We start from the raw sequence: 15,228 nt of genomic DNA, 5'->3' as shown, positions 1-15,228 counted from the left end.
TGTATGTAGTTAATTTCTTATTTTTCTATATTCCCAGGAATTACTTTTCGTTTGTGCAAAGGAGGCATCTATTGTTGCAACACAAAGCTTGGATCAGCAGAAGATTTCATTTCAGATATTATCTCTGCAAATTGACAATCAGTTCTCTGATACACCTTATCCTATATTGCTGTCATTTGATAATGAAGTGGGAAGGTCCTTGAACTTTTTGAGAAGTAAAGAAAACAAGCTTAGATTACAAAGTGACAATTTAAATCATTATGCATCTGACAGTACATCTCGACCTGTCATTCACATAGCTGCTACCAGATGGAGGACTAGAGATACGCAATTGGTCTCTTATAAATATATAAAGATAGGGTACAATCTTTTCCTTCTATTCATTATTATATGTATTTTTGCCATGTTGAGTTCCCAACTTGCAGAAACTTCTGATATTAGTCAATTGCAGTGTGGCACCTTTGTGCATCGAGCTTGAAGAACGAGCTGTTATGAGTCTGCTCGAATTTTTTCGAGCTACTTCTTCTAGGATACATGACAGAAGATCAGAAAAGGATGTTGAATCGCAGACATGGAACTTTCGTACAAATGCTCTGAAAGATTGGCAAAGAAATTCTAAAGGCTTTAAAAGCATGTCAGGAGGTTGTGACTTTATGGAAGAGCAGAGTGACAGCCAGTTTCTTCCTTCTGTTGTTCCTGCTGGTGCTCCATGGCAACAAATCTACCTTTTAGCAAGAAGACAGGAAAAGATATATGTGGAAACATTTGAATTGTCTCCTATCAAGCTGTCTCTTAGGTAGTGTCATTGTTTTCTTGGCTTTTGCTACATCAATAATGGAGCAACTAGATCTCTGCATATTTTAGTGTTCTACCTTACCAATCAATATATAATTTTTTTCTCTCCATTTAAATTTGATCTTGCACTAACTGGCCTGTGTTATTTTTTAAAGCTTTACAAGCACTCCATGGATGAATAGGAGTGAAGTTGGATCAGACATAGATACTAATTATCAAAGCAGCAGTACTGCAATTCAGGTGGATTTTTTTATTTTGCTTGAAAATGACTGCTTTCTAGTAGTTCTAAGTGCATTTTGCTTCTATAGTTGGTCAGCATAATTCTCATTCTGTTGTGCTTTAGTATATTTGATAGATATTATGCACTCTGAAGCATTTGACATGGAACAGATTGTGAATTTTTTTTGCGCTACTCTTTGTTCAATTTGTTTCAGTTTGCTTTTTCTTACCCTTATAATTTAGCAATTCCATGACATTGTAATGTTGAAATTAAAGTTACGACAGCATCCATCAGTAACCAATTGTAACAAAATTCCTGTGTGAAGCTAGGTTTACAAATTTACATAAGCATTGTAGATTTATCTATCTCCACATCTAAAAGCTTTTCAATAGAACCCAATGAAATCTCATAAAGATGAGTATGATTGGGGAATAATGATTTTAGAACTATCAATCTGGGTAAGATGGATTAATAATTGGTAGCTATTGTAAGGTCACTTCCACAACCTTCCTATTTACTTAAATGTGTCAATTTTTTTTTTTTATAAATCATGAGTGAAGTTCTTCTGAGAACTAGATTGCTTTTACTTTTTATGCCTTTTTGTGTTAAGTTTAAATGTGAATCCTAAGCTTGCCAACTTTAACTAAAATAGTACGGATCATGCTAGTCAGCATGAGTTGATATTTATCGTGCTAGTGATACCATAGTCAGCATGGGTTGATACGTATCATGCTAGTGATACCAACAACTATAAGTGGGAGTACATCGATATTCCTTATGCCGACCATACTACTAGTCCACTAGGTACCTAGCAATTACTAACTTCAATGATACCGGATTTAGGTTAGGTCTCTTTTATCCCTTTAATACCTTTTCTTTTGGTGGTTGACATGTACAAATTACACGTCAAATTTCAGAATTTAATTAATATATGATCAAAGTAGGTCTGCCACTTAAATACTAAGTGTGTGATACAATAATATCTAGTGCTAAAAGACTTGAATTTAGCTTCTAAAACTTATTTTAGCCTTTTTAGGGCTTAAAAAGATTTAAAGATTGTTTTCTTGGGCATATTGAGGCCATCTAGTGTGTCAGCCGCACTAGCTTGGCATGGCATGTGCTATGATACATTCCATGTTGAGCCAAGGTTGGCACACCCCATGCCTGTGGCATGACAATCTTTGGAAATCATTAGGTAAAGCAGAAGTTTCATGATTTGCCATCAGAGCATGTGTACCAGATGCGTGTTTGAAGTAGACACTAAATATACTATTTTGATATTATCCACAGTTTTATGTATGCTCACTCTTCCTCAAACGACCAATTTCAGATGTGTATTAGGCAAGAGGTTTCACCAAAGTTCTAAGCATTTGTATGAGATGCATGTTGGAAGTAGACACTAAATTTACTATTTTGATATTATCCCAATTTTTATATGCTTACAGCTTAATCTTCTTTAAACAATTGCTTTGGGATTTTGTATTGGCTGTATTGGTCTTTCCAGTCATTATATCTGCCATTTTGGTTTTGGGCTACTTTTTTAAGAACTTAAATTCTATTGAAATTTGAAAGATATAAAATGCAGGTAGGAGAATTTTGATTACTTGCCTAAGTAGTAGCAACATAATATGAAGAGTGAAAAATACTCGGAAACAGTATCAAACTCCAGGTTTAGTAAGTACCCATGCTCATCATTGTTGACTCGTTGTCAACTCTGAGATAGGTAGCAGCAGGAAGGCACCTTTGTCAGAGGAGCCTGACGGACATCTCTTCGACAGAGGCGAGATCCAGCGGTGATAAAAGGAAAAGGAAAAAAGAAAGGGGAGAGAGAAGGGGAGAAATAAACAGAAGGAAAGGAGAGAGAAGATAGGGGACTTACCTCTTTGGAGCTTTGTAGCATCATATTTTCCTTGGATTGGCCAAACCATGGAAACTATTGAAGAAGATGCATGAAGGGAGAGACCAAGAAAAATATTGAAACTTATAAAGGGCTGTTTGAAACATCAATATGGCTTATATCTTTCTTGTTGGGCATGTCAGCTGATACAGGGCCTATATGGCTGTAACTCGGCTTAAAATCAAGGAAAACTTGGTTTCATCCTTCGTTCAGCCTTGGCCAATACTAATACGTGTAGTCCATATATCCAAACCATGATACACCTTTTTAGTTAAATCTTAGTTTGGAAATGTCATAGGAAACTTGCTTATAATACATTGTCTTTAGAAAATAGTGATTCTTTATGTGCCTCTTCAATTTGATAACTTTTCAGTATTTATGTCATGATTAACCATTGCAGAGAGGTTTGATGGCGCTTGTTGATGTTGAAGGAGTACAAGTCCACCTTGGGGAATTGATGATGGAAAATCTTATGGCTAGCTGGAGATCAGTCCAAGAGATCCTTGCTAAACATTATACAAGGCAGTTGCTTCATGAACTGTATAAGGTGAAACACATGTTAAACATGTTAATTATTCATTTATCTTATATTACCATGTTTTAATTGCCTGCTTCATTACATGTTTACAGTAACATTTATTTTGCTTCCCATCTCAATAATTTCTTCTGAGTTATTGCCCTAGCAAATGACCATACTTGCTAAGGTTTTTGTGACTTATGTTCAAAGCTTTTTTGAAATTCTTAAATTTCATTGTTATCTTAAATGTTTTGCAATCTATTCTGTAATATATATATAAGTCAATTAAATAGAGAAGAATGGAGGAAAAAGGATCCATTTAGCTGAACCTACAGATATGGTGCTAACCTCAAACAGAGACACATTAGTGCAATTTCAATTTTCATGGACCAAAATGTGAGTTGCTATTCTTCATGATCTTCAGTTGAACTGATCCTAGTTGGATGAAAATGATAAAGATTTCTGTGAGGCATTTGGCATAGGTGGACAATATTGAGTAAAGCCAGATGTGGTCCTAATTGACAATAACAGAGGGCTTTCTCGCCTAGGTATAGTTGTGAAAAGAGAGACAGGACATGTAAACTGATATTGGTGGGCTAATCTCAGCTTAGATGTCATCTAATGTTTTTATTATCTTAATCTGGAAAATTGACCAGTATATCTCCTGGATTCAAGTATCGGACGATCCTGATCTGTATCGCCGAAATGGATCGGCTGATATGGCTGATTTAGTCGATCCCCGCTCCGAATTGCCCGAAACGGAAGGCTGATACAGCCGATACTATCGATACGTATCGGTTCTTCAAAGAGAGCATTTGCACTTTGTTCTTATATCTGTCAATTCTTTTTTGTTCCTTTCCTTCACAATCTTGTTAGTGTATATAATTACAATGTTTTATATCCAACATGAACAAGGTAATCTATTCAAAATTTTCTCTTATATTTCCTGTGTAAAACCTGATACTATATATACAATGCAGTATGATTGTTGTCATATAGTATTTTGGAATGTTTCTGTTAATTTCATTAATTTGGTTCAGCCAGTGTGACATAAACTATGGGCTCTCTCTTTCTTACAGTCCAGACATTATCAACATGCAGGTATTTGGTTCTGCTGGTGTTATAGGAAACCCTATGGGTTTTGCAAGGAATGTCGGAATTGGTCTCAAAGACTTTGTATCTGCCTCTAGTAGAGGAGTTCTACAGGTCCTTAACATTCTCCCTTTCTGCTGGAGCATGTGACTTTTCTTTCATAATCATTTAGCTAGTGTGGTTGCAGAGTCCTGCCGAACTATTAACTGGCATAGCTCAAGGTTCAAAAACCCTTCTCAGCAGTACTATCTATGCCATGAGCAGTGCTACTACTCAGTTCAGTAAAACTGCTCACAAGGTAACATTCAAATTCTTCATTAGATTGTGCCATAGAATTGTTTCGATTTTGCCAATGCATCATGAGTTGTTCTATTTTGCAGGGTATTGTTGCTTTTACATTTGACGAACAGGCTGTTTCTGAAATGGATGAACAGAAGAAGCATCATGGAAAAGGTGTTTTAAATGGGTTCCTAGAGGTAAATTCTATGATTTATCTGTAGTTAGTATATTGGACATGATTGCTGGCCATTTCATACTATACAAGAAAAAACAACTAGAGAAATGGTTTTGGAGAAGATAACATATGAAAGATATCTTTATATGAGGTCAATAAAGGTAAAGAGGAATTCAGGTTTTCTTTTTAAAGATGTGTCCTAATATTTAATTGTTGAGCTCGTGAATTGTTCAAAGTTCAAACCATCTATCATCATCCTCTTTAATATTATATTGTTCTTTAGGCCAGTCTATGACCATGTATAATTGAATGTTTCATACAAGTGAACATTGTGTGACAATAGCCGTTGAATCCTCTTGCAGTGCTTTTCCTTCACCAAATTAATGCAATTAAATTTATTTTCACATTTTACTTTTTTGAATTTCAACAGAGTAATTAGTATACCATACTATATTTCATGCATCCACTATTCTTATTGTGCAACCAGATAAGGCAGTGGGTTGAAACCATTGGTATATGGAGAATTCAATTCTCAGTTCCGTTTGGTCTTCACATGTGGATTACTTTCATGGATTAACACTAGGTGAGATGTTATCTCATCTACTTGCATCATTTTACAGGGTTTAACGGGTCTTCTCCAATCGCCAATCCGGGGTGCTGAAAAGCATGGTCTTCCTGGTGTTGTCTCAGGTAATTCTACTCATTAGTGACTGATTTTCATGTTGTAGTCATATAGTGAAATTCATGAATTCTAACATCTCAGTAAATGCATTTATCTGTTCCTACAGGAATAGCAATGGGAACTGCTGGCCTTGTGGCAAGGCCAGTGGCTAGTATTCTTGAAGCCACAGGAAAAACCGCTCAGAGCATCAGAAATAGGAGTAACCCCCACCATTTCAATCGCTTCCGTGTCCGATTTCCCAGGCCTTTAGCCAGAGAGCTTCCTTTGATGCCATATTCTTGGGAAGAAGCTATTGGAGTGACAATGCTTTTACAGGCTGATGGTCAGAGACTCAAGGATGAGACATTTGTCATGTGCAAAACACTCAAACTGGCAGGGAAGTTTGTTATACTTAGTGAGAGGCTACTTCTAGTTGTTTGGTGCCCTTATTTGGTAGATTTAGGCACTGCAAATTTTGTTGGTGTTCCATCTGATCCAGCATGGGTGATAGAAACCGAGATGAATCTAGAGAGTGTTGTTCATATAGATAGGTCAGAGGAAATGGTGAATATTGTTGGAAGCAATGCAGAGACATTATTCAAGCACAAAAGAGGCGGGTCAAGGAATAGGCCGTGGAGTCCTCCTACTTCTTCACCACTCTTTCATACAATTGTTGAATTGCCAAATGTGGAAGAAGCAGTGGATGCTCTACAGGTTATATTATCTATGATCGAAAAAGGAAGGATGCGAAGGGCAGGTCTCCACATCTTACATAGGAGTAATATCAGCTGATAGCACAATGTTTGATCCTTCAATCTTTTGCTGACCCATGATCTTTTCTTTTCTTTTTTCACTCAGGTTACCTGTAAATTAAGTGTTCCGAGGTTATATAGGCGGAAGAATTTCAAATGTAAGTAGATAAAGAAGGTAGGAAGAAAAGATACTATTATGCTTCTTAGGGAGCAAAGAAAGGCAAAGTAGGGTAGTGGCCTTTCTCTTTCCATGTTGTAAAGCATATAATCTGTTTCTTAATGTATAAACAATAGTCAGTTGAATATATTCGAGTGAAGCTGCTTTGATAGACCTTACCTACAACCTGTGATTTATTTTCTCCCCTTCTACTACCATATGCTAATATATATGAAAGAAAACGTTCTGCAACTCATATTTGATCACCAGAAAGGAATGGAAAAGGAAATGAGAAATAAAAGGGGAAACATGTTCATAGGCGACTCCTATTTGGTCACCAGAAAGAGAAGGGAAAGGAAAAGGAAAAGAGAAATAAAAGGCGAAACATGTTCAGAGGTTTATGCTTCGAGTCTCTTGTCCTTTTTTTCTTTGTTTTTTTCTGAGAAGAAAGGGGTTCTACCGTATTATATAAGAAAAAGATATACAGATAGAAGGGAAACAGAAATTAGAGAGGGCAGTGAAGGAGAAATGTATAGATTACCAGCAACAGAGAGGTAAAGGCTTTAAAAATAGTGGAGCCCTTAGAAGGGTGACAGGGCTCTAAATATTTCTCCAAATATGAGATGCCTAATAGAAAATCCGAAGTTAACCCTCGTGCACTTGTGGAATAAGCTTATTCTATAATAAGTCTACTTATTCTGGTGTAGTAATTAAACATTTTATTTTATTCTAGTATAGTGATTTATTATTTTATTTTATTTTATTCTATGTAACTTTTAAAAAATAATTTAATAATAACTCAGAATTACTATTTTGTCTTTAGATTATAATATATTTAATTATACATTATCTCGGCTACAATTGAGATTCTCTCTACTATCTTTTCTATTAAATATCAGTCATCTTAGCTATAGTTTAAGTTTTTTCTCTCATATATCTCTTCTTTTAAATATTAGTTATTTTACCTACAGTTCAGATTTTTTTTTGAACTAGTAAATTTTGCAAAAGTAAAAAAAAAATATTAAGCCCGGCTTACAAGCTGGCCACTATACAGACTTATAACCTCGCATTATACTACAGTATCTATTTATTTCTTCTAATATATGATTATTTTACATGAAATGTGGGCTTATAGCTCCATATTACCACATAGTGCCTCTTTATCTAATACATTATTTTATATAAAAAATGCGAGGTTATTTTCCTACAATATGGAGCCCGTGGCCCCCGGAGGGGTAATTAAGGCGGAGGTTGAATTTGCGTATTCTATAAACTAGAAATGAATATCGTGAGGCTCGTGCTTCTTTCGAGGAAACCTTACGCTGTGTAAGCTTAAAGAATAGGTAGTCATGTGATGAGATTGGCAGTCCAATATTTATAACTTTGCCAATGCATACTTATTTCTTTATAGTGTGAGTATATAGAGTATCTTAGTCCGCAGTTTAATAAATATAATATTAGTTTAGAAAAATATTATTTACCACTACTTTAACATATAATTGAGGATATTTTTATTATTTGGTTTAAAACATCACTAATTCTCAATATAATTTTATTATTCTTTGTTACTTTAATATCAACTTTGTGTCACATCAATTGTACTTATTACTCTATTAAACTAAACATTAGAATAGTTATGCCTATTCCACTCTTATTCCACAAATGAACACAACTTTAGTGTATAGAAATTAAAAAATTTATTATTATTTTCCCTCTATATCTTTCACCAAATGATTGTGCAATCAACATTTTAAGACCTTTCCTTAATAATAGGGGGATACAGCCCAGTCTTGAAGAAAGCAGGTCGTAAATTCTTCTTATGTAATTGCAGTCGAAAAGGATGTGGGTGATGGATTCTGGATGATCATTATAGGATGCATAGATCATCGTACCCGTAGTGTAAAGTTTGTTAAGATGAGCTAAAGCAAGGGGACAGACTGCGATTAACGGAGGCAAAGAAAACCACATAAATGGGGAAAACCATGGCAAAGCTGCATGGGAATAACCATGAACATCAATGGTTGGAAAAATTAATTGAAATGATTTGATAAGATTAATGGGTATTTGTACTTAAAAGTTTTAACCAAATTTAATAACATTGTCTAAAAGAAAGAAAAAAAGCAAATTAGAGTTAGGGACACCTTTTAGGATCAGTAACTATGTAGGGATAGAATGAATTTGACTTTCACCAAAAAAAAAGTAATAAAGTAAACAAATTTAATATAAATAACCAAATTATAATAGAGAATTGAGTCAAAGCGCAGAGATGATGAATTTGATTTTCCCGTAAATATTAGGATTTGATATTTCGTAAATTGTTAACTAGAGCTATTTGGATCTAATATTAAATAAAATTTTAATTAGAGCGCTATGTACATACAATTGAAGCTCGTTGCATTGGTTTATATTTTGAGAGGGATAGCTTAGCAACCTTATATATTAGAGACTACAGGCTTATAATCCATAAAATGAAAACAAAATGCTTTTCATAATTCAGTTTTACTTTAATCGACCAAAATTTGCCAATTTTCAGCACAATCTTATCATAATAGTGTGGTAGACGCCCTTTGGCAAATGACCTATATCTTTACAAAATCAATTGTGCCGTTTCACTTGCTCATTTGGCATGTCTTCATGTATAAGAAGCAGAGTAATGGCATTAAGATCCATCTAGTGAAATTTTAAGATCTTCAGATGCTTCATGCGAATGAAGCACACTTCGTGCACAGCTCTTTTAAACTGAACAGATTCTTAACAAAGAACAAGTGCTGCCATTCGATACTGCACCTAAACCACAAACCACATGGATTCGCAGCTATTCAATTGTATCAAAAGTAAAAAAAGACTTGTACATGGCTGTTTATATCAACTTATGGTTCTACTCACCTTTCTTTAGTAAAGATCATCATCACGGAGCAGCAAGCTTCTAAGTGGTATATCGATTGATCAGATACAACATCTGAGGTCTAATCTGTATCAATTGAACTCTTATAATCATTTAACTATCTAGGGGAAAAAAATCAATTGGTCAGATATACGTCAGAAAACTTGCTCAACCAATGCACATGGAAATAGCATTTAGATATTCCGACTTGTAGTCATTACATATACAAATATATCAACTCGTGTTTAAAGAACAGAATTTAGGTAATATTTTTCTTGTCATTGATTTACAAATGTGTTTGTACAAATAAATACTAATAACTCGACAAAATGAAATTATGGATTCACTGATCTTGCATGATTTCCCAGACAAATTGCTGCAGGATACCGCTCTGCATCATAAACTGGTATTTTGTGATTCCAAGACATGTCCACCGTCAAGTTGTAGCTTTGCATGATCTTAACCCTCATAATTTGCCAGATCCAATAGAAACCTATACCAACATAAGATCACCGGTCAGCTTGTTAGGTAAATGTGTTATACAGTTATGTCCAAGGTATGCCACCTTTTACTTCGACATGAAATACATTAGAAAGAATGAATGAGAAAGGAATTTGACTAAGATAGCATCCAGATGGTACCAAAGGGGGTTCACCTTTTCAATGCTTAACAAGGAGTCGCCAATCTCAAAGGCCTACAGGATAGGTGACCTGTCGAAGTGACTTGAGCCTTACTCTTCCTAAAAGGGTTACATGATCTGAATGATTGATTGGTCACCACCTGTAAATTGTGATGGTTAGTAGCACAAATCAAGCAATTTTTTGAGTTTTGATATGATTAACTAGGCCATGATTAGCTTAATTATATATTATATCATATCCTAATTCATCATTGTCAAATCTGAGGTATTTTCTGATTTTTTTCCCCTTCTTTTACGCCTTCCATGTGATTAGACTACATTACGTCATCGTTAAATAGAATCTTTATATAGGACATGTAATAAGTGTTCTATAATGGTTCCTTTCCTGTTGAGATATTTTCATTTTCATTGTTGAGAAGATAAGATGATATATTTCACTAACTGAGACACATTTTAGTGGAAATTTTAATTCCATGAATCGAATGCCAACCTTAGCTAAATGACTTGGATATCAAACTCTTCCAATCGTTAGTATACATATTTGTAGGTTCTGGATGGAGAAAAGACTGGTCAGACCAATTATGGAGGTTGATTTCACAGTAAACTACCATCTATGCATTCCAGATTATTTGACCACCTTAAAACAAAAATGGCTATAACATTGCTTACCTGTAAAAAGATTTCAAACGGCTCTAAAGCATCTTATTCTTCTCAGGACCTGTAGTCAACAGTGCTTGAACAATTCAGTAACGTGCAGTTCATATAGCCAAACAAAAGAAAATAACTGCATCAGAATCCTACCTAAGTATGCTCTTTCTCAAGGGGAACCGACTCACTGGCCCTTTGGATTTTAGCTCCTTATGTTGCCTAGGTTTATGCTTTTCAGTTTTCAATGAATTGTTACTTGTTTCCCCAATCAAACTGGCTCCTTTCTGGACCTTCTCATGATAGATAGCTGGAGGTGAAAGTCTCAGTTGAGGTAAAATATCTATCTGAAAAGATTTTTGAGCTTTCTGGAGATTACTTAATATTTCTAACTGCAAGAACAAAATCTCTTTTGGCTCAGATATAAAATAAATGCAAATGAAGGAAATCAACAAAAATAAAATAGCAGCAAGTTAAATATTTTAAGAACATTAGATTTACCCGTGACATTTGTTGAATCCCACGAGGTCTCTCTACAATATCTGATTCATGCAGGTGTTGAACATTAAGGACTCCTTGTGAATGCATGAGCTTTGATGGATCATAATTGACTAACCCGTTCTCCACATCAACCAATTTGTTTCGTGCATGTGAGTCCTTTTTCAGAAAACAGACTGGACATCCAGACAAGGACACTTTGTTGGACGACATGCTTTCCTCAGATTCACAATAAACATGTGTTGAATGACCACACTTGTATACTCGAACTCCTGAACTAGCAGAGCCCTTGTTAAGAGAGCAATTGCATATGCAGCACCTGAACTCTTCTGGGGCAAAAGCATGAGAAACCCCTTTCCTTAGCAAGCAGAAGGTATAAAACGTGTCATCCTCAATTACTGATTTAGCTGTCTCCTAGAGATGGGAGAAGGAAAAATATAAATTGATAAAAAGTAAATTACATGATTTTTTCTTGTGAGACATGAATCTGAAAAGGACATTAACAAGATTTAAAATATGATCATAAGACATAAGAGTAACAATATGCTTGGACATGGATTTAAATCAAACATCATTATCAATTTCTCACAGCTGAGAAACATAGCAGTCAATGCATTTGTCTTTTAAGTTCAATATATCCAAAAGGGTGCATTCTACCAATGAAACACACTTCGGTACAAAACATGCATCTGAGAGTCGTGTCTATTTTAATGGAGGAGCTAACTTTTATCACCCGAGATGAGAAAGGAACACAGAAGATAGAGGAAGGATAGTTAAACAACTTCCACAAGCATTCTGTTTTTCAAATAGCTACGTCTTGAACAAGATGCAGCTTGAAGGACATCTTCTAAAATTTCAGAAGTAGCTATTTTGCGTCTGAAAGTTATACCAGAGATAAACACAACACACTTTAACTAAAGATAAAAAGCAATATACAGCATGCAGGCGTGGTGCAGATATACTTACTAGAATTCTTTTCTCGTAACCATATGTTTCCAGCATTTTAATTATGATGATTTTAAAATCACCAAATTCCTGATTCCTATTGTCAGAAAGGAGTTTGGCCATAATTACTGGCAAGGGTATATATCCAGCCATTCCCTCAATAATTTCCCCAACAAATTGTGAAAACACTCTCCGCAAAAGAGTGAAACATATTTTGCTCTCAAATGGCCTCCCTAAAGGGGATTCTTCTCCATTGACCTGGTCACCACCAATTGCAGGCATCTTTCCCAACCAGCTTAGTTCATATATGTCCTTGTCACTGCTAAATCTCTTCAGTGGCTCAGAAAAGCTGAAATGAAAAGGCAAAAAGGCACAACTTCACACATTTGAAAATTATGAGAAGACTAAAGAACTGTCACATCAAGAATATTTAAACAGGAGATTTACTATAATGAATAACATCCAAGTGATCTTTTGTATTTTATTACATTTTTCTTTTAACTTCCATTACAGTTTATTCGCAAAATGATAAAAAAAGAATAAAATTTTACAATAATACATCCATAATATCATTTGAGAGAACTTGAGGGTTGATAAACAAGAGTCATTTTTAGCAAATCACAATTTATTATTATTGGCAACAAGGATCTAACACAACTTAAGCAACATATGATGCAGTGTCAAAATCAATTTAGAGTAAAAACCTGAAAAGGTACAAGAATAATACTATGCAGGCCTAGAATCCACCATGAGCAAGAATTTTTCTGTCATGTATTATTCCATCTAAATAATGAGCACGACTATATATAATAGAAGCATGCACCAAGCAGGTCTACAATCCAAGATAAACTATAATTATTGTGTCATGTATTACTACATCTAAATAATGAGCCAGAGCATACTGAACCTTCATGTAACATAAAATGTACCAGCATGAATGAAATACAAGCTTGCTGGTTTGAAGTATAAGCCGATACTGATACATATAATCCAGTACATATTGGTACCAAATTGTGCCAATCCCAAATAGGGGTTGATATTTCCATGGTTTCAGCTAGTATCAGTTGTATCGTCCTCTATCAACCAAACCGGCTTCCCCAATAGCTGATATAACCAAGGTTTTAAAAGACAGCAGACGATAGAAGAGCGAAGAAGGGGTAATGTAGCGCCTAACATCTAGACAGTTTTGTAAGTGAGCGCTCAAAATTCAAAACAGTTTAACAATAAACAAATAAAAGAAATAATAATTAGAGAAAATATATTAATGTATTCTTGTTAAGAACTATTATAAGCAATTAGAGCCCACTATCTAGATCTATAGAAGTTACCAATTTCAAGTCAACCAACGTACTAAAATATGATTCGAGATACTAAGGCGGTCATCTAGGCGGGATCTGAGAGAAGCCTAAACATCAATGCGGAAAACAATGGATACGACAGATGCAATTTCGAATTTGTTTCTTAATGCGAGTCGAATACAGGTTGGATCCAATACTCTCTTTTATGTTCTCTGCCCTTTTCTTTCTCTCACCTATAGGACTTTGCAGTCCCTAAATAGAAAGCATGCTGCCTTAATCAGGCACACAGCTCTCAAATGGGAAAGTTGGAAAGAAACTTGTAATTTTGTCCAGAACATTTGAGTAGTCTATCACTTGGATACACATTGACGCAGAGCAGCACATATAACACAATTGATATTTTATCATGTCAATAATCTGCTGCAGCACATATCCTTTATGGTATTTTATGGATCAGCATCTATAGCTCAATGCAATGAGACACGACAATCAAACTGAACGCTCTTTACCTAATTGTAAGTGAATATGTTGTTCTACTAATTTCAGAGACAGAGCCTAAATTTTGTTATCCTAAATCACCGTTGTGTGGAGGTCCAGTGGCATAAGCTCAGGTTCATTACGAAAATTTTGGTATATTCAGTAAAAGTATTCTTATCTCATTTATAAATCTTGAAGGGGCAATATATATACGCGTCGTCATCGACGAGGAGCTGCGGCCCAGAGTTTATCTCCTGACTGGAGTAGGGAGCAAGAGCCGGCTCCTGCTCAAGCGTCAGCTTTTGCACCAACTGCAATTCTTGGTTCGGGATCAGAAACTGCTCCTGCCCAAGCTCCCACACCTATCCGGGCTCCACCTCCACTTAGAAAGTTCCGAAATAAGAATCATGATCAGCCATGCACCTCAATATGCTTGAGATACACGAAGTCTTATTAATACTTCCTAAGTGTACGATGGCGAAAATAAATAAATGAAGATCTGTTTTATTAACTTTAAACTAATTACAATAATTATAAAACAATGTCATTATTTTTAAAGAGCATGCCTATTGTAAATTGTTATGTATATTGTTGATTTTAGTTTTTATTATTATTCAACATTAATAAGATTTATAATTTATTTGATTTTCGAGTGGATTCCACTCACTGAGCTATAGTTATTGGCTTATGGATTTCTTTTTTTTATTTATCTATCTCAGGTAATAGTCAGCGTGACAACTGAGCAAGACGTACCCGGACTCCACCTCCACTATATTTTTTCGCTCTTTTGGATTTTGTGCTTTAGATTAGAAGTTAAATTTATTTCGTTTAGAGACTCAAAAACAATACTCATACAAACATTTTATACATCCATAATGTTTGACATAATGCAGAGAAAAATAAGATATTTTTCATAATCGACTCTGCTAGTAAAACCATTCCTAGCTTGAACATGACTGAAATCTTAACTCTTCAGTACATGGAAGAAACTGACAATGGATAACTTTCGAAACTCAACAAAACAATTATTATTTTCTATGAATTTAACCTTGCTTATGATCGTGTTTTACCTTTATTTTCTCAATCTCTGGGATTTCTATTTCTTATTTAGTTAGGTGATATTTCTAGAAACCAAGTGTCTCATCTATAGGCATTCTGATAAATCGATCTCACATATATATGGAGCTATATTTTGCATATGGAAGATGTTAACCTAGGAAAATGAAACAGTTAGATATGCTAGAGAAATGAACCTGCATATAGTTTTATTTAGTCTTTCTAGGATACTTGGGTACA

General features: G+C 35.0%; 2 protein-coding genes across 13 annotated transcripts in view; one reads left to right on the top strand and one right to left on the bottom strand.

The window, feature by feature from the left end:
- The window catches only part of LOC140801316 (intermembrane lipid transfer protein VPS13), a 62,233-nt gene extending 55,509 nt beyond the window's left edge, over positions 1–6,724 (top strand). The window contains exons 40-49 of one of the 7 annotated variants that reach the window (XM_073156354.1): positions 38–360; positions 452–796; positions 951–1,035; positions 3,313–3,459; positions 4,531–4,635; positions 4,709–4,819; positions 4,902–4,997; positions 5,596–5,665; positions 5,764–6,393; positions 6,495–6,724. In XM_073156354.1, the coding sequence (XP_073012455.1) occupies positions 38–360; positions 452–796; positions 951–1,035; positions 3,313–3,459; positions 4,531–4,635; positions 4,709–4,819; positions 4,902–4,997; positions 5,596–5,665; positions 5,764–6,393; positions 6,495–6,505 (1,923 nt within the window). In that variant the 3' untranslated portion in view covers positions 6,506–6,724. Of the gene's footprint in view, positions 1–37; positions 361–441; positions 797–950; positions 1,036–3,312; positions 3,460–4,508; positions 4,636–4,708; positions 4,820–4,901; positions 4,998–5,595; positions 5,666–5,763 lie in introns of those variants that run through there. The other 6 variants (XM_073156352.1, XR_012111409.1, XR_012111410.1 and 3 more) reach the window with 6 other exon arrangements.
- A 2,869-nt stretch (positions 6,725–9,593) lies between these two features.
- Positions 9,594–15,228, bottom strand: part of LOC140801314 (uncharacterized) — a 35,322-nt gene continuing 29,687 nt past the window's right edge. For 2 of the 6 annotated variants that reach the window (XM_073156350.1, XM_073156346.1), the window contains exons 16-21: positions 12,179–12,506; positions 11,216–11,626; positions 10,871–11,106; positions 10,739–10,787; positions 10,085–10,209; positions 9,594–9,922 (exon numbers count right to left, since the gene is read on the bottom strand). Coding sequence is in view for 4 of the 6 variants with exons in the window: in XM_073156346.1 (XP_073012447.1) it covers positions 10,781–10,787; positions 10,871–11,106; positions 11,216–11,626; positions 12,179–12,506 (982 nt within the window). In the remaining 2 variants the exon portion in view is untranslated. The remainder of the gene's footprint in view (positions 9,923–10,084; positions 10,210–10,738; positions 10,788–10,870; positions 11,107–11,215; positions 11,627–12,178; positions 12,507–15,228) is intronic. The other 4 variants (XM_073156351.1, XM_073156348.1, XM_073156349.1 and 1 more) reach the window with 3 other exon arrangements.

This window comes from Typha latifolia, chromosome 14, assembly GCF_019914945.1.
Source record: "Typha latifolia isolate L0001 chromosome 14, TyphaL0001v2, whole genome shotgun sequence".
Taxonomy (NCBI): Eukaryota; Viridiplantae; Streptophyta; class Magnoliopsida; order Poales; family Typhaceae; genus Typha; species Typha latifolia.
This window is presented reverse-complemented; position numbering and strand designations above follow the sequence as displayed.